Source organism: Sphaeramia orbicularis, chromosome 22 (genome assembly GCF_902148855.1).
Source record: "Sphaeramia orbicularis chromosome 22, fSphaOr1.1, whole genome shotgun sequence".
In the NCBI taxonomy this organism is placed as follows: domain Eukaryota; kingdom Metazoa; phylum Chordata; class Actinopteri; order Kurtiformes; family Apogonidae; genus Sphaeramia; species Sphaeramia orbicularis.
The window spans coordinates 20,093,087-20,108,576 of NC_043978.1; the positions used below are offsets into that span (position 1 = coordinate 20,093,087).

Below are 15,490 nucleotides of genomic sequence, written 5' to 3' on the forward strand. Positions count from 1 at the left end.
AACATTAAAGAGGACCAAAAACATCTTGAAACAGAATAAAACAATATCAAACCGATGAAATAAGATAAGATAATCTTTTATTAGTCCCACAAAGAGAGGAATTGCAGTGTTACAGCAACACAGAGAAGGCAATCTAAAAAAGTAAGGACTAACATAAGAGATAGAAAAAGTATGAACATAATAATAACTTATTGTGTAAAAAAAATTGTAAAAAAAAAAAAGAAAAAAAAATGTTATTCTAATATGATGGGGTTTTTTTTAATATGTAATTTTAATAATCATATTTATCTTTTATGCCACTCTGCACTTCTATTGTAAAACACTTTGAGATTTTATCTGTGAAAAGTGCTGATGAAATAAAGTTGACTTACTAAAGTGTTTTTAAAGACACCAGTTAATGTGTGACTCATGGCTTAAAGTCAGTTTGTCATTTTATTTTTTTCTCTTTTACACATCCAGGTCATCAAGATGTAAAGCATATATATAGTATGGACATTTACACCACATTACACTAGGGGGCAGTATGTAGCTCTCAGTTTCCTGCTAAAAACCGTAGAAGAAGAAGCGGAGCCTTTGCTGCCCGCCAATTTCGAAGGATGTAAACAGTTCGTCCTTCGTCTGACTGACTGCTAATTAATCCTTCTGGACCTGCTATGAAGAAAAACACATTTACCACATAACGACGGATTTTAGACGTGCACAAAAATGATTCCAGGTGGAAAAGGTATAAATGTTGATTTGGTTAGCAAACTAATGCATTGTCAACTCTTAACTTGTAGAAGGTAGCCTAACCAAAAACGTAACATACTTGCGGTTGTTTGGTAACGTTAGCTTTAGCATGCTAGTTAAAATACACGTTGGAAGCAAGAAACGCTAACTTCACTTTTTCTTTGCATAAATGTAGGCATGTTTCCTTTACACATTTACTGACTTTATCTCTCATAGCTCCTTAGGTAGTAATATCCTCTCTCTGAGTTAGCATCTTAAGCGGGCCTAGATTTACAACACTTAAACAAATCAAGCTTTTAATATCTTGTGAATTCGTTTACAGGATCTCTGGATTCAACGCACCATGCTGCCAGGTAATGTGTGTTTAAGACGTGCCTTAAACGCAAACACACTTAACTGTATGCTGTTCACGTTGACTGTGCAGATGGGCGCTTTGTAAACCTTGTAGGAAATGTGTGTATGAATTAAAATGATTCAGATAAGACTAGAGTGGGTGATATAGTTAAAGTGGTTGCAGCGAGATGCTCGTATCCGTTAGCTATCACCTTAAATGTCAAATGATTATTAAAGTTTAATGGCTGATTTTTGGTCCTGAGTTAAAGTTGGAGAAATTACATGATTAGTTGTGGTTTTATTTTATGAGAAGAAACAATAGGGTGAACAAAGTAAAAAATGTATTGACAAGTGTGCAGTAGACGCGACAAGAAAGAAACTCACCAACAGTGCCTGATTTTGATGTAAAGAAAATGAGAGCAATTTAAGCTGTAAAAAGCTTAAGCTAAGTGTGCATTATAATATGTATAACTGAGAAAAATCATGAAAAATGCCCTTTATTTGACAGTGTAAAGAGAATAAACCAATAAAAAACTTAAAAGTAGCCTAACAATATTAGAATTGATCATGATAAACATAGCCACTAATCTTCAAGGAAAGTTGTCATGATAGGTATTATTTTATTTTCCGGCCCAATAACAGACAATGCCAATGTATGGTTTGAGTGACTACCATAAAACAGCTACATGGAAGGTGTTTTCCTTTTCTCTGGGGGTATGCTGGTTGTAGTTGGATTCATGGTTATTTTGGAAGGCTTGACTAGAGGTTTCCTTTCTTACAAATTTAAATGTTATTTTCCGGTCTTTTAGCAGTGACAGTGATTCCATTAAAGTTTTTGTGCGAGTGCGACCTCTGACTCAGGGCACCGGACTGACCACAGATGGAGATCAGAGTCTATGTCTCATGGTTACTTCACCCAACACAATTCGACTGCTCTCAAAGCCTGAACCACGAACCTTCACCTATGATCATGTTGCTGATATGGACACATCCCAGGTGAGGTATCATGGTTGTTTCATTAATAACACAAACAAGCTTTAGTTACTAATTAAAACTTGATTTGCTGTGTTGGATCCAGGTTTTTTCAGTGAATGTGAACTTACTTGTCACTCTCCAATAGGACTCTGTATTTTCCAGTGTGGCCAAGAATATTGTTGAATCTTGCATGAATGGATATAATGGTACAATTTTTGCATAGTAAGTAGTCTTAATGCCTTTATACAAAATATAATAATTTTAAGGGCTTACTATTGCTCAAACACCCTGCACTATAAAGGGGTTGTGTAAAGAATTTTAGAACTTAATAAGCTCTTGTTGCTTTTGCAGTGGACAGACTGGTTCAGGGAAGACATTCACCATGCTTGGTGAGAATGTAATTCATTTATTTTCACTAATTAACTGTCAAGTTCAAATAATAGAATCATCACTGACACTTTTTTCTCTCTTCAGGACCATCTGAGTTGGATAACTTCACAGATGAACTACGAGGGGTTATTCCTCGAAGTTTTGAGTACCTGTTTTTTCTCATAAACAGAGAGGTGGAAAAGGTATGCTGTAACATGTTGTCTCTCTAAATATGCCATAAATTAAGACAACCAACAATAGTTTTTAGTATGTTATCTAATGACTTTATCACTTTGTGTGTTCTTTCCACATCAGTCTGCCCAGGCCAAGAGTTTCCTTTGCAAGTGTTCATTTATTGAGATTTACAATGAACAAATTTATGACCTCCTGGATACTGCCTCGGCCAGCCTTTTCGTCAGGGAGAACATCAAGAAGGGTGTGTTTGTTGAGGGAGCCGTGGAGAAGTTTGTCAACTCCGCTGCTGAAGCCTACCAGGTAAAATAAATGGCTTGTACCTATAGACTGTTTTCTTGTATGTAGTTCCATCATAAAATCTTTGTTAAAATCAATTAGTTTTGGTAAGAATTACTTTATTAGGCTGCCATTTTTCCCCAATGGCTATAACTTCCTGAAATGTTTGGCCTCGTACTTGATGTTTGTATTTTAATTACCATTTAGGTGCTGTCTATGGGATGGCGTAATCGACGAGTGGCCTCCACCTCCATGAATCGTGAGTCGTCAAGATCTCATGCTGTGTTCACCATGACTTTGGAGTCTAAAGAGTCCATCAATGATGTGGTGAACATCCGAATGTCTCAGCTGAACCTGGTGGACCTGGCAGGGTCTGAGAGGCAAAAAGATACACACACAGAGGGCTCCAGACTCAAGGTGAAGATGCATCTCTGAAAGTTGCTGATTAGGTATTACTGTATTTCTGTTTTTACTCATTGCTGTTTGCCTTATTTGTTGTTCAGGAGGCCAGCAGTATCAATCGCTCCCTCATGTGCCTCGGTCAGGTGATCATGGCACTGGTTGATGTGTCCAATGGGAAGAATCGCCACATCTGCTACAGAGATTCAAAACTTACATTCTTGTTAAGGGTGAGTGGCTGTACATACTATATATCTTTCGTTCAGAAGCAGATTGTGTGTTGTTCACAGTCTTTGAAATTTGTTCTTTGATATTTATTTGCTTTGTAGAGGAACAGTTTAATTTATTTTATAGAGTCTTGTTTTCAAAAGTGAAATATATAAGAGTAGTAGTATAAGAGTGTCAGTATTTCATAATGATGAAGTACTCAGATGGATTTGCCTATTGAAATATTATTGTCATTTCAGGACTCTCTTGGAGGAAATGCAAAGACTTACATCATAGCTAATGTTCATCCTGGTTCAAAGTGTTTTGGGGAAACATTGTCCACCTTGCACTTTGCCCAGAGAGCAAAGCTGATCAAGAATAAGGTATCTGTAAAGATCTGCACAATGTAATACAATAGACCAAGTTGAATCACATTTTGACTATTTAAAAGATTAGAAGATACTTATTCTCATTTCTGTTTTTCTATGCATTTTTCAGGCCATTATCAATGAAGACACACAAGGAAATGTGAGGCAGTTACAGGCTGAGGTGAAGAAGCTGAAGGAGCAGCTTGCACAGGCACTTGCTTCTCAAACGCTGGACAGTGGAAGAGATGCAGCACCAGGAGGGCCTGAGCTGCCTATGGGTAATTACAGTATACTGAGATCCAAAATATGTTAACCTTTAAAAATACCTTTTAATCAATTTCTTTTAATATTTTCTAACGAATTTGCTCATATCAAACTTTTAAGTTCCTGTGTTCAATGCCAAGTTCAATATTTAAATTCAAGTGTAGTTTTACTTGGTTTGTTGCAAATTGTAACACATTTTTCCTTACTAGGTCAGTCCATTGAAATTCAACATAATGCCTCATATAAAGCAAAGTTTATGGCTGCTGTTCGTTTGTGGAAGAGGCGAGAAGAAGAGAAGAGGGTATGTGCTTCCAAGTAGACTTAAATTGTGTTGAAGACATAAAGTATCTCCAGAAAGCCTTACAGTGATGTTTGACTACATTTAGGTGCTACATGAGAAGGTGGCGCAGCTCGAGGAGGCTTGGACCCAAAAAGACAAGTTCATCCACTCCAGCCGTATGATTGTCAGGTTCCGAGAGGACCACATCTCTCGGCTTGAGAAAAAACTGAAAGCAGGACAGATTTCACTGACTGACTCAGAGTTTCAGGCCCATATCAACCAACTGAAAGAAGAAATTAAGATTTTAAGAGATCAGGTACAAAATACACGTGTATAAAATCTGCAGCCAAAGGGTACAGGGAAATGCATACATTTCAAAGATGCCATATTCTTAGCTGTTTATAGTCACTTTGCACATTTCTAACCTAAATAGTTAATACACCTCTTTCCTCCAACATTGAATTAAATTTAAGTTTTCTGTTATAGGAATCAAGTTAAAACTGAAATATTAGGTTACTTTGTTTTTTGCTATATTTTTCTTGTAATGCATGTAAAGCTCAAAACATTTTGCTCAAATCGTAGCTTCCAGTATTTTTTATTCCCTTCTGCTTTTTCCAGGTTGACCACCACCCAAAGATGACTCGGTATGCAGCAGAGAATTACAGCCTCAGACAGGAGAACCGTCTGCTGCGCTCCCTTGAATCAATAACAAACTCTCAAGAGGCTGTAGCTCAAATAGCTGCTGAACTGGAAGAAGCCTTTCAGAAGGCCTTGGAATCAGAAAAGCCCACAGAGAGTAAGTTAAATACCACCACGATCATCATTAGAGAAACAGAAATATTAAGTCCATTTTTAATTATTTTGTGTTCCTCATCTCCTACAGCCTCCACTACCCAAGTGGCTGTAGATGCTGCCTCTGCCACTACAATTGAGAAGCTAAAGGCCCAGTTTCTTCAGAAACAGTCTGACCTCACAGCTGCCCTTCACGCCTTTGAGGAGTACAAAGATGTCACAAAGTAAGCAGAGCACTTAAGAGTTTTGTACGAGAAATGTTTTATTCCTCAAGCAATATGCATAACAGATGTTGTATTTAATTGAGGACTTTTGGTCATCATGAAATTTCAAAAATAGCTACAAGTCCAGAAAATGCAAATGATCACCTTTTGAGAATGTACCAAACCCAGCTGTTTTTATAGAATCATTTTCTCAGTACCTACTGTGTGGTGCATTAGAACCCAGTACACTGAGGTGGTGATAAAGCTCATAATCAAAAGAAAAGGGAGCAGTGTCTTAAGCTGACCTCAGACCAAACATTTGTGACAAAATAAGACAGTTTTAGGACATTGCAGGTAAAGGTTGCAGTGGTGACAACTGTTTTTCTGTGTTACTTTACTTTCTAGAAAACAGATGTCTCAGCTGGAGTCAGAAAAAAGATACCTTGACAAGTCCAACAAGCATTTGGAGAAGATTTTGGAAGCAACAAAGGCTTATAAAAACAAGGAGGTCTCTGAGCTCAACAGAATTCATGTTGAAACTATAAAGGTGAGGTTGTTTTTTCCATCTTCTTGCCTTGCAGTTTTTTTTTAAAATGCCGTGCCAGTAGAGATCGCAAATATCATGTGAAGAAGAAGAAATCAGCATCTTTACTTCCACCTGAAATAAATATTTATTCATGGGTGATTATTAGTGGAGCAATGTGTCATTATTTTTCATTTTTCTGTCATACCAGATTCTCACTACACCCACCAAAGCATACAATTTGCGGTCTCGGTTGGTGCCTCTGTCCAGTCCAGAACATTTGAATGGCACAGAAAATAAAGAGAATGATATTTGGTCTGAGCTCCCTCCTTCAAGCATGACAGAGATGGCCTTAACCGAAGAGCTGTGTCAAGTGCAGGTACAGAAACGTGGCTTATCCTTTGTGTGTCCTAAAAGCCACACAGTGTTGTCCTTACCCTACATTGTTTTGTATTTTTGGAAACAGGAGCAAGCTGGTAATGTCCAGACACAACTGGATGAGGTAGAGCTAAAGAACAGCAAGCTGCTACAGGAAATTGCAAAACTCGAAGAACAGATCAGCGTGATGTCACAGGAGTCCAAAGAAAAGGATGAGGTAGACCCTCACCTTCGCATTTCACACAATATTAAATTTAAAGGAACTGAAAGTTGGAAGGTTTAACATAACCGTCATGTTTTCTTGTAGTCCATCCAAATACTTTCATTTGTGGGTCAAATTTGACAGTCACGTTTTAAAAAGTATAAAGTAAAAATAGTCTCCCATATCTGTCAAGCACTGATATTCAAGTTTGTTGTAACGAGGAACACACAGATATATCATCCAATACTAGTTTTGTTGATTGACTCTGGCTATTGACAGTATGAATCTATTTTGTTGTATTCATGGTGGTTTCATTTAATTCATTCGACAATATTGTGCAGAAGGCCTTAAAGACCTAAACACAGTTCATTTATTTTTTTAGAATGAAGATTTTTGTGTCACTGGTACAAAGGTGTAAAAAAAAAAAAAAAAAAAAAAAAAAAATGGATTACATTTCTATAGTGCTTTTCAAGACACCCAAAGCGCTTTACATTATTGATCCATTATTCATTCGCTGACACATTCATACACTGGTGGTGGTAAACTACGTTTGTAGCCACAGCCGCCCTGGGGAAGGCTGATGGAAGCTTGGCTGCCAATTCGCGCCAAACAGCCCCACCGACCATCACCGAATATCAACCACAACTTTTTCTCTTCACTGTGGAATTTACGCCCAGTAGATTTCATTTACATTAAACAATACCACTCAACTTTGAGAGAAATGGTAGAAACAATTATATTTTGGAAAACTTGTAAAAACTGTGTTAAAGTTTAGTCAAGATATTGTTTTGAAACTTTTTTCAATGGCAGCATAGAATCCGGTTTTACTGTTAAAAACTTTTTAGAGTTTTGTTGCTAGGAATGTAAATTCTGATTCTTCTTTGTGTAAATTTCATAACACATACCTTTTTTTTTTCCATAATGCAGCAACTTTCTACTGAACGAGCAAACAGGAATAAAGAACAGCTTGACCTCCAAGAAATTATCAGCAACCTGCAACAGGGTGTTCAGACCGAACAACAAACTGCAGAAGGTATGACTTTTAATAAGGACAGCTACAAAGCGGTTTTAAACCCTTGGTGCTATTTCTAATCTATTTTTCACAGTCAGATTGAGGGTTTTTGGATGTAAGCCAGTAATAAATCATTGAAAGTATAGAGATTTTTTTAGTGTGTTTCTATTTATCTGTTTGTCTTTCAGTGTGGACCATGAGTCTGTAATAAAGCTTATCTATTTATCCTCTTTTCAGTTCTGAGGAATGAGATCCGTGATCTACGTCTGTTGCTGCAGTCGTCGGATAAGGAGCTGGCAGCAGTAAAGGATGAACTCAGGGACAGTCAGAGTGAGAAGCAGAAAGAAACGAGCCAGCTCTCCAACAGCCTGATCAGCACTCAGCTCCAACTCGATGAAGTCCGGTAAGCCTGGTCTCACCTCGCTTCTTGTGTTTGTGAATCTGTTTGCCCTGATGTGTCTATGTGTCTTCAACCATATCCTGATTCCAGGTTGGAGTGGGAGCAGCTTCTGGAGCAGCATCGGACACTTCAGGATTCTTTTGACCAGCTGCAAGCCGAAGCGAAGTTTGAGACTGATCAGGCCAGACAGCAGCTACAGGACAAACAGCAGGAAACTGATGAAATGAAGGCACAGATCACAGTGAGTAATCCCAACGTCTATATGTCCCTCAAATACAGGCTGATATTTTATTATTTTAATGAATTTTTTTCACCTGCAGGAATTGAACAATGCTTTACAAACTGAGCAAGAGCATACAAACACCCTGAGCTCCCAGTTAAGAGAAAACAAAGAAAGTGCATCAAAGTGAGTCTTAACCTGTTTGTCTGTTTTAATCTCAATTAATTGCATAAAACATGTAATATTAATTCTTACATTAACTTGACTGACCTTCATTTTCTCCATCAGGGAACTTGTTGAAACAGTGGAGCAGAATACACAGCTTAAGAAACAAATCTCTGAGCTGACAGCACAAAATCAACAACAGGTCAGTCCTGAGAATGGTTCAGTATATCAAGATTTGGCTTATCACAGTGTCAAGCCTGGTAGTTAACTTGCTTTTTTTTTTTTGTTTGATTTTTTTTTTTTTTTTGCATTTTTATATTGAAGGCATTAAAACTTGTCGATCTTGAGCGAAGCCTAACCTCTGCCAATGAAATCACAAAAGGTCTGGAGCAGAAGATCGAACAAGACAAAGTAAGCCCAATAGAACAGTTCTTCCTGATTCGTAATTTCTGCAGATTATGTCTTGTCATCTGAACATCTGTGTTGTTTGACAGGATGTTGTTTTAGATCTGATAAACCAAACCAGAGACCTGCGCAGTGAGCTGAGCCAGAAGGGCCAGACCATCACTCACCTGACTGGAGATGTCAAGGACGTCACTGTAATGAATGCTTCCATCTGTTCTACTGCTTTACTGGATATACACTTAATGTTTAATCTGTCATGGCATAGTCATTATGACAAAATGTCTCTTCCAGGCTAAGTACAATGCTGCCTGTCTCGAAAAGGAAGAAATCAGGGAGCAAAACTCTAAGATGCGAGCAGAAATTGTGGACATCAAAGAAGCTATAGATAGAAGAGTAGCCTCCAATAAAATCGAGGTAAGACTAGTCTGTTTATTTACCATGCAAATCTCATTATCCTCATGTAAAGACTAAAGCCTCGTATACACTCAGTGATTTTGGCCTGTCTCAGACAAAAGATGCCACAACATAACAATACCTTTGGTGATGGCTAAAATTAACATGATCCTCCTCTGCAGTGAGACCGATTCACTGACGGTCATTGTCCTACCTGGTCTTACAAAAGACAATGTGAGAAATTTAGGACAACCATCTCAGTGTCTGACTGCTGCTATGACCCATTTAACAACCAATAGGAATTTAGCAGTCAACCACACACTGATCGACGTGACACATACATTTATACAGCAAAAAATGTGGCTTCTTTTTTTTTTTTTTAAATTATGTATTTATTGCTTTTTATAATTTCCATTGATAAATACAGCTTAGGAACATACAGATATTCACATACTCATTGTACATTCTTTTACATTTACATGTGTACCGTAGGCTCATTTTCTCAAGACTATCTCTAATATATCCTTTTCTCAACCATCAATGGAAGGAACAGTTGAAATAAAGTAATAGAAAGAACCTAAAAACAAAAAGTCTTGAACAATAAACATTTGGGAGTGCCCATGTAGCTTTGATTGTTCATTTATATAAAATAAAATCAGGGCTGATTTTTTTTTTTTTTTCTCTCATTTTATTTTTCTTCTATGCACTTTGTACAGGTATCTATATTGATATGCAAGTCAAAGCATTGGCCTCTTTTTTTTGTTTGTTGAAAAACCAATAAAAGTTTCAGTAAAATAAATAAATAAATAAATGAGGTCTCTGGATTATCATGTACTGAACCCATTTTTCCCAACATGAAGCAAAAAATTCTAGTCTATGATGTACCAGTGCAGTTATTTTCTCCATTTTGTAAATGTCTATTGTTATGTCCATCCATGCTGAGGGATGGCTTTTTGTGAGTTAATAATTTCCTAGTCACTGTTTTTTTTTTTTTTTTTTTTTTTTTTTTAAGCTTACCGGCTGAGAGGCCATAAGCTATTGTCGTCATGTGGCGTCCAGCATCGTCGTCTATCATTTGTTACAAAGCTTTCAATAGTCTTCTTCTCTGAAACTACAATTCCAGGTGACTTCAAACTTGGTATACAGTTTCTTTATGATGTCAACAAAAGTTAGTGAAATTATTTGGATCCGGATCTGATTGTGGATTTGGTGCGACTTTGCAAAATTTCCCCATTATAAGACAAAGGAAGTGGATCGATGCACTGACTCAGTAAATATAAATGATTTCAAGTGTAAATTTCTACAGTCCAGCCCTGATGGGGAGATGACCAAAACATAATGGCCACATGCTGATCAGGATCTTCTTCTGGATCCGGGAACTTACGGAAAATTTAACATGGGCTCTTATGGGGAAAACATTTCAATTGTCTTTTTCTCCGAAACTACAATTCTGATTGACTTCAAACTTGGTATACAGCTTCTTTATGATCATGTCAACACAAGAGATTGAAATTATTTTGATCTGGATCTGATTCTGGATTTGGTGCGACTTTGAAAAATTTTCCATTCTAAGAGATAGGAAGTGGATTGATACAATAAATCAGCAAGTACCAATGATATCAAGTTGGAATTTGAATTTTTTTACAGATCTGATTGGAATATGACCAAAACATGGGCTATTTCTGTAATATAATAAATATACATAACTGGGTGATAATAAATGGCATCTGGATACATTTCCCAAAGCTTTTAATTTGGCCGATAAGCTACAGGGCCATTGGTCCTATTTTTTGGGGGGGTTTTTTTGTACTGGCCATCAGCAACAAAGATGTGGCCTCTTTACCCCATTCCTCACCTCAAATTTAGATATTTTCTCTGGACACATAAATACCACTTTTGTACCAGCGTGATTATTATCTTATCTTCATGGTTTACAAACATAATGGTATAGATAAATGACATGCTGATGATGTTTGAAGCAGCTGGAGATAAAATCATTGGAAAAAAAACAGCAGAATTTGAAAATAGCTCCTGCAGCTATCTCCTCTCAGACTATGTAGAAATAATTATAACTGGAAAAGCACTCGGAGAGCGCAGACCTCTGCCAAGGTACATCAGTCCCCCCCCGATCACCACCAAAATTTAATCATTTGTTCCTTGTGCCAGTATCAAAATTTCCTGAAAATTTCATCCAAATCCGTCCATAACTTTTTGAGTTATCTTGCATATGGACAGACTGACAGACACACAAACAGACAGACAAACCAACGCCGGCAAAAACATAATGTCCTTGGCGGAGGTAAATAGATAGGACCTGACATTGTTCCATGCTTTTCCGGAAAAGTGAAACCACAGAGTAGAGCAGTAGAATCACATCCAGGCTGTATCTGACATAATCTGATCAGTGAAAGGTAATAACAGCTGTCAGTCACATATTTAACCCCCCCACCTGTCTGAAAACTCCTGTAATTGGCCCATTACCTGTGTCACAGACTAGATTTACCACTGTCTGAAAACACATGGGAGGAGTAAATACAGAAGGAGCACATGTTTTCAGATCATTTGAATTACCTACTGAATCTCGAGCTACAACACCAGTCAAACTAACTCTCAGTATATTGTGTGTTATCATCGCAGTCTGTATATCTTGCACAAGTTTCGTAAGATCTGTGTCACTCAGTGGGGTTGGGAATAAACTGATAAGACTGCTGAAATCCTGTAGGAGCTTTAACATAATTTGTGTCTCTGCTCAGGTCGAAGTGTTGCAGGAGGAGCTGGCCTATGCCACTGACGAGGTTGAGAGGCTCACTAAGGTATTAGATGAGCAGAACAACCTCCTTCAGGCATCTCAAGAGCAGGTAGCCCAGAAGGACCGTGTGATCCAGAACTTACAGCAGAAGGTAATGTTCTCAAGACCACATCATTTCAACAAATGATTAATAATGGAGAACTTTAAAGTTAACAAATCTCCTGTTTGTACCAGGTGCAACAACAGCAAGAAGCTGTTGAGAAAAGCATCAAGAGTTTTAAACCAGTCACTGTCACACCAAAATCTTTACCTCGGGTAAATCTCTCTCTTTTTTCTCTTCCAAGAGATTTGTTCAAAATAGGCATTTTTTAATACTAATGCATTTTTTCCCTCTGGATTTCTAGACACCTTGTACTCCAGGAAGCTTCAACAGGGACCTGAGTCAGGTACTGGAGAACCAAGAGAGAGAGCTTGAGAATCGACGCTCATCTATGATGACTATGGAGATTCTTTTGGCAGAGCTGAACGCAGAGAGGGCTGCAAAGAATGATGAAATACAACGACTTAAGGTCTGAGTTTATGTTCTGGCAAATTTAAAGACATCTATACTTATTATTATTAAACTGAAGTACATTCAACTTTTTTTGTTTTTTGCCAAGATTAATTTTCTCTTTGTTTTTTAATTGTTACTTAGTTACATTAAATTAAGTTTAAATTAATGTCACAGTATTTAAATAAATAATATAATCAAAACTAACATAAATAATGCATAAATCAGTCTTACAGTCTTTACTTTAGAGTCCATTAATTTTGACAAACTGTTTTCCTTGTTTTCAGACACAGTTAACTGAGAAGGAGATGGTCCGACTGGAGATTCAGGCTTTACTGGACCAGTTTTATACCAAGCAGAGCCAGATGACACAGAATGGAAATTCAAATGGGTTGAGTTTTTTTTTTATTCTGATATTCAACTATTAAGTATGTTTGGAAAATAATAAATAAGCCATATAATAATCAAATGATTTTTTTTTTTCAGTGAGGAGTTGAATGAGGCCATTAAACAGTCCATACTAAAAGAGCTACAGGAAGAGAGAACAGATAAGGTTTGTGTCTTCTAAGATGGTTTAGATAGCTTTAAGTTTAATTTAATAATGTATTTTTTGATAAGTAATTATTCGTTTGCTGTCATTTATTTGTAGAGCAAAATAATGCAGCAGCTGTCTGAGACTCAGAGAAGGTAGGCACTGAATTAATATGTATTTTGTTTAGATTGTATTGTATAAAGCCTGAGGTTTTAAAAGGCACATGTTCTTTAATTCCTGTGGTTTAGATTGAAGGCCCAGGAGTCGATGCTGGCCCAGTCTCAGACCTGCGTTCAAGAACTCACCACTGAGCTGAGGAACCGCTGTTTAGAACTGAGAGACGTCAGTCAGAGGGTTCAAGACGAGGAGAAGTTGCTTCAGGTGAAACACAGAGTAGATAGTGTGTGTTTTCCAGGAATAGAAGTGACCAGGGGCTATGAAGCCTTTCAAGTGTTCAGTTTAGTTTATTTATTTGTTCCTTTCATCAAAGTGGACGACAGAATTTATGCATAAATGCACACAACCATGACAGGAAAGAAGCAGCAAGAAAAAAACATTTCTTTATATTTGTCTGTCCCTTAATTGAACAACTAAAAGAAAAAAGTTGCAGTTGAATACATAACGCTAAAATCCTTTATGCTTTTGCCTCTTGCTGTGGAGAATGTGTACTGCATTGCACTGCCATTCATAATTACCTGTTAATCATCTCACGTTATCTTAGGTCACTTGTACATCTACCTTTTTTTTTGGTGTGTACTTGTATTTTTGTGTGAAATTTAGCACAGACCACATTGTAGAATAAGAGCTGGCATTTGGTCTGGCAAAAAAAAAAAAAAACTGAGCTGTACTGATGCATGGTATTTTCTTTTTATCAGGAGAATGAAGTTCTCCGTAAGCAGAATGTTCAGCTTTCTGAGGAGAATGGAAAACTTGTGGGCCATAAGAATCACAAACAGAGGATTGAATATCTGGTGAAGTTAAAAAAGGACAACACCAAACTTCAAGAGGTATAACATTATTTTTTGTCATTAAAACACATTTGAATACTGTTAATGCAAAAAAAAAATTAAAAATCACCTTTTTTGCTTTTTCTCCCAAAGGAAAATGAAAAGCTGCGGTCAGAGGTTAGCATTCTGCGAGACAACACGGGAAGTCTACCTTTGGATATGATATAAAGTTGTTTTTTCTAAACACATCAAACAGAAGGGACTTTTTGTTTAAACTTTTTCCCTTTTTATTCAATTGGTAATTTTTTAGATGGCTTCAAATTCAAAGACATTGTAGTTTATGATTTGTTCACTTTTTGCATTAAGAAAATACGCAAGATGTTATTATATTTTAATGGTATTGCCCTATGTGATATGACCCTATATATAACACTCAAATTTTTGTCCTGAAATCTTTTACAACTTTCCAGCGATTACCTGTTGCAGCAGAAATGCACATGCAGTGACAAGCTCCGTATTTCTTGGTCTAGTAGTCCTTGATCTAACTAGTTATTTTTACACTGCATGTTGGGACTACAATGTTGTATGACATGTCAATGTGAAAACTGTGAACAAAACTTGTTTGTTTTTTCCTGTTGCTGTAGTTATCATCTGTGTTGTGTTTTTATCCATGAAATAGTGGTCAGTGACTTTTATATATATATATATATACATACGCTTTTTATACTGTAATTAAACATTTTTTCCCAAATGTCAGTCAAACACTTTTCATACTGTATTTTATCTTTCTCTCCCACAGTCATGGGAACTTTAAAAGGTATGGAGTTTATTATTGCGCTCGATTTTATTTTCTTAATTTTTTGCCAGGCCTCTGGAAAAGTAAAAAAAGAAATTAATCTTTGAACATTCAGGGGAAGTCCTCCAGTATATTTTTTATTATGTTAACTTGACAAAAGTAGTTTATTACCTTAATAGTTTTGAGTTCTGAATATTTTAAGTGAATGTGAAAATAACAGTTGGAGAATGAAAAAGGTTGATTAGTTGTGATACAATAATTAATATATACAGGGGTTGGACAAAATAATGGAGACACCTTCACCTCAAGATGATAATGCCCCAATCCATACAGCTAGAATTGTTAAAGAATGGCATGAGGAACATTCTAATGAAGTTGAGCATCTCGTATGGCCGGCACAGTCCCCAGACCTCAACATTATTGAGCATTTATGGTCAGTTTTAGAGATTCAAGTAAGACGTCGATTTCCACCGCCATCGTCTCTAAAAGAGTTGGAGGGTATTCTAACTGAAGAATGGCTTAAAATTCCTTTGGAAACAATTCACAAGTTGTATGAATCAATACCTCTGAGAATTGAGGCTGTAATTGTCGCAAAAGGCAGACCTACACCATATTAAATTATATTTTGTTGATTTTTTTAAGGTGTTTCCATTATTTTGTCCAACCCCTGTACACTTCTGTTCATGTACAGGGTGGGGAAGCAAAATTTACAATGAACATTTAGTTGTTTTTTCTCAGCAGGCACTACGTCAGTTGTTTTGAAACCAAACATATATTGATGTCATAATCATACCTAACACTATTATCCATACCTTTTCAGAAACTTTT

At 36.8% G+C, this 15,490-nt stretch overlaps 1 protein-coding gene across 2 annotated transcripts; it reads left to right on the top strand.

Moving 5' to 3' along the window:
* Positions 1–596: 596 nt before the first annotated feature.
* On the top strand, positions 597–14,986 carry kif15 (kinesin family member 15). Of its 2 annotated transcripts, none has more exons than XM_030127379.1 (35): positions 597–724; positions 1,052–1,082; positions 1,872–2,058; positions 2,183–2,259; positions 2,389–2,426; positions 2,512–2,609; positions 2,722–2,901; positions 3,085–3,294; positions 3,381–3,506; positions 3,744–3,866; positions 3,982–4,129; positions 4,325–4,416; positions 4,502–4,711; positions 5,014–5,191; positions 5,279–5,411; positions 5,796–5,937; positions 6,125–6,292; positions 6,380–6,508; positions 7,421–7,526; positions 7,743–7,908; positions 7,996–8,146; positions 8,226–8,311; positions 8,414–8,492; positions 8,615–8,701; positions 8,785–8,889; positions 8,987–9,109; positions 11,842–11,988; positions 12,072–12,152; positions 12,242–12,406; positions 12,675–12,778; positions 12,874–12,940; positions 13,037–13,074; positions 13,168–13,300; positions 13,795–13,926; positions 14,020–14,986. In XM_030127379.1, the coding sequence occupies exons 1-35, from the start codon at positions 706–708 to the stop codon at positions 14,092–14,094; spliced, it is 4,134 nt and encodes a 1,377-aa protein (XP_029983239.1). In that variant the 5' UTR covers positions 597–705; the 3' UTR covers positions 14,095–14,986. The 2 variants fall into 2 exon arrangements, with proteins under 2 accessions (XP_029983239.1, XP_029983240.1); XM_030127380.1 differs by having other exon boundaries at positions 1,875–2,058.
* The last annotated feature ends 504 nt before the right edge of the window (positions 14,987–15,490 follow it).

Bases quoted from the DNA above. Each gene is read 5' to 3' on its own strand.
- kif15 (XM_030127379.1), top strand. The intron at 3,867-3,981 runs GTATCTGTAAAG...TGCATTTTTCAG, and splicing joins CAAAGCTGATCAAGAATAAG to GCCATTATCAATGAAGACAC. The intron at 12,941-13,036 runs GTTTGTGTCTTC...ATTTATTTGTAG, and splicing joins AGGAAGAGAGAACAGATAAG to AGCAAAATAATGCAGCAGCT.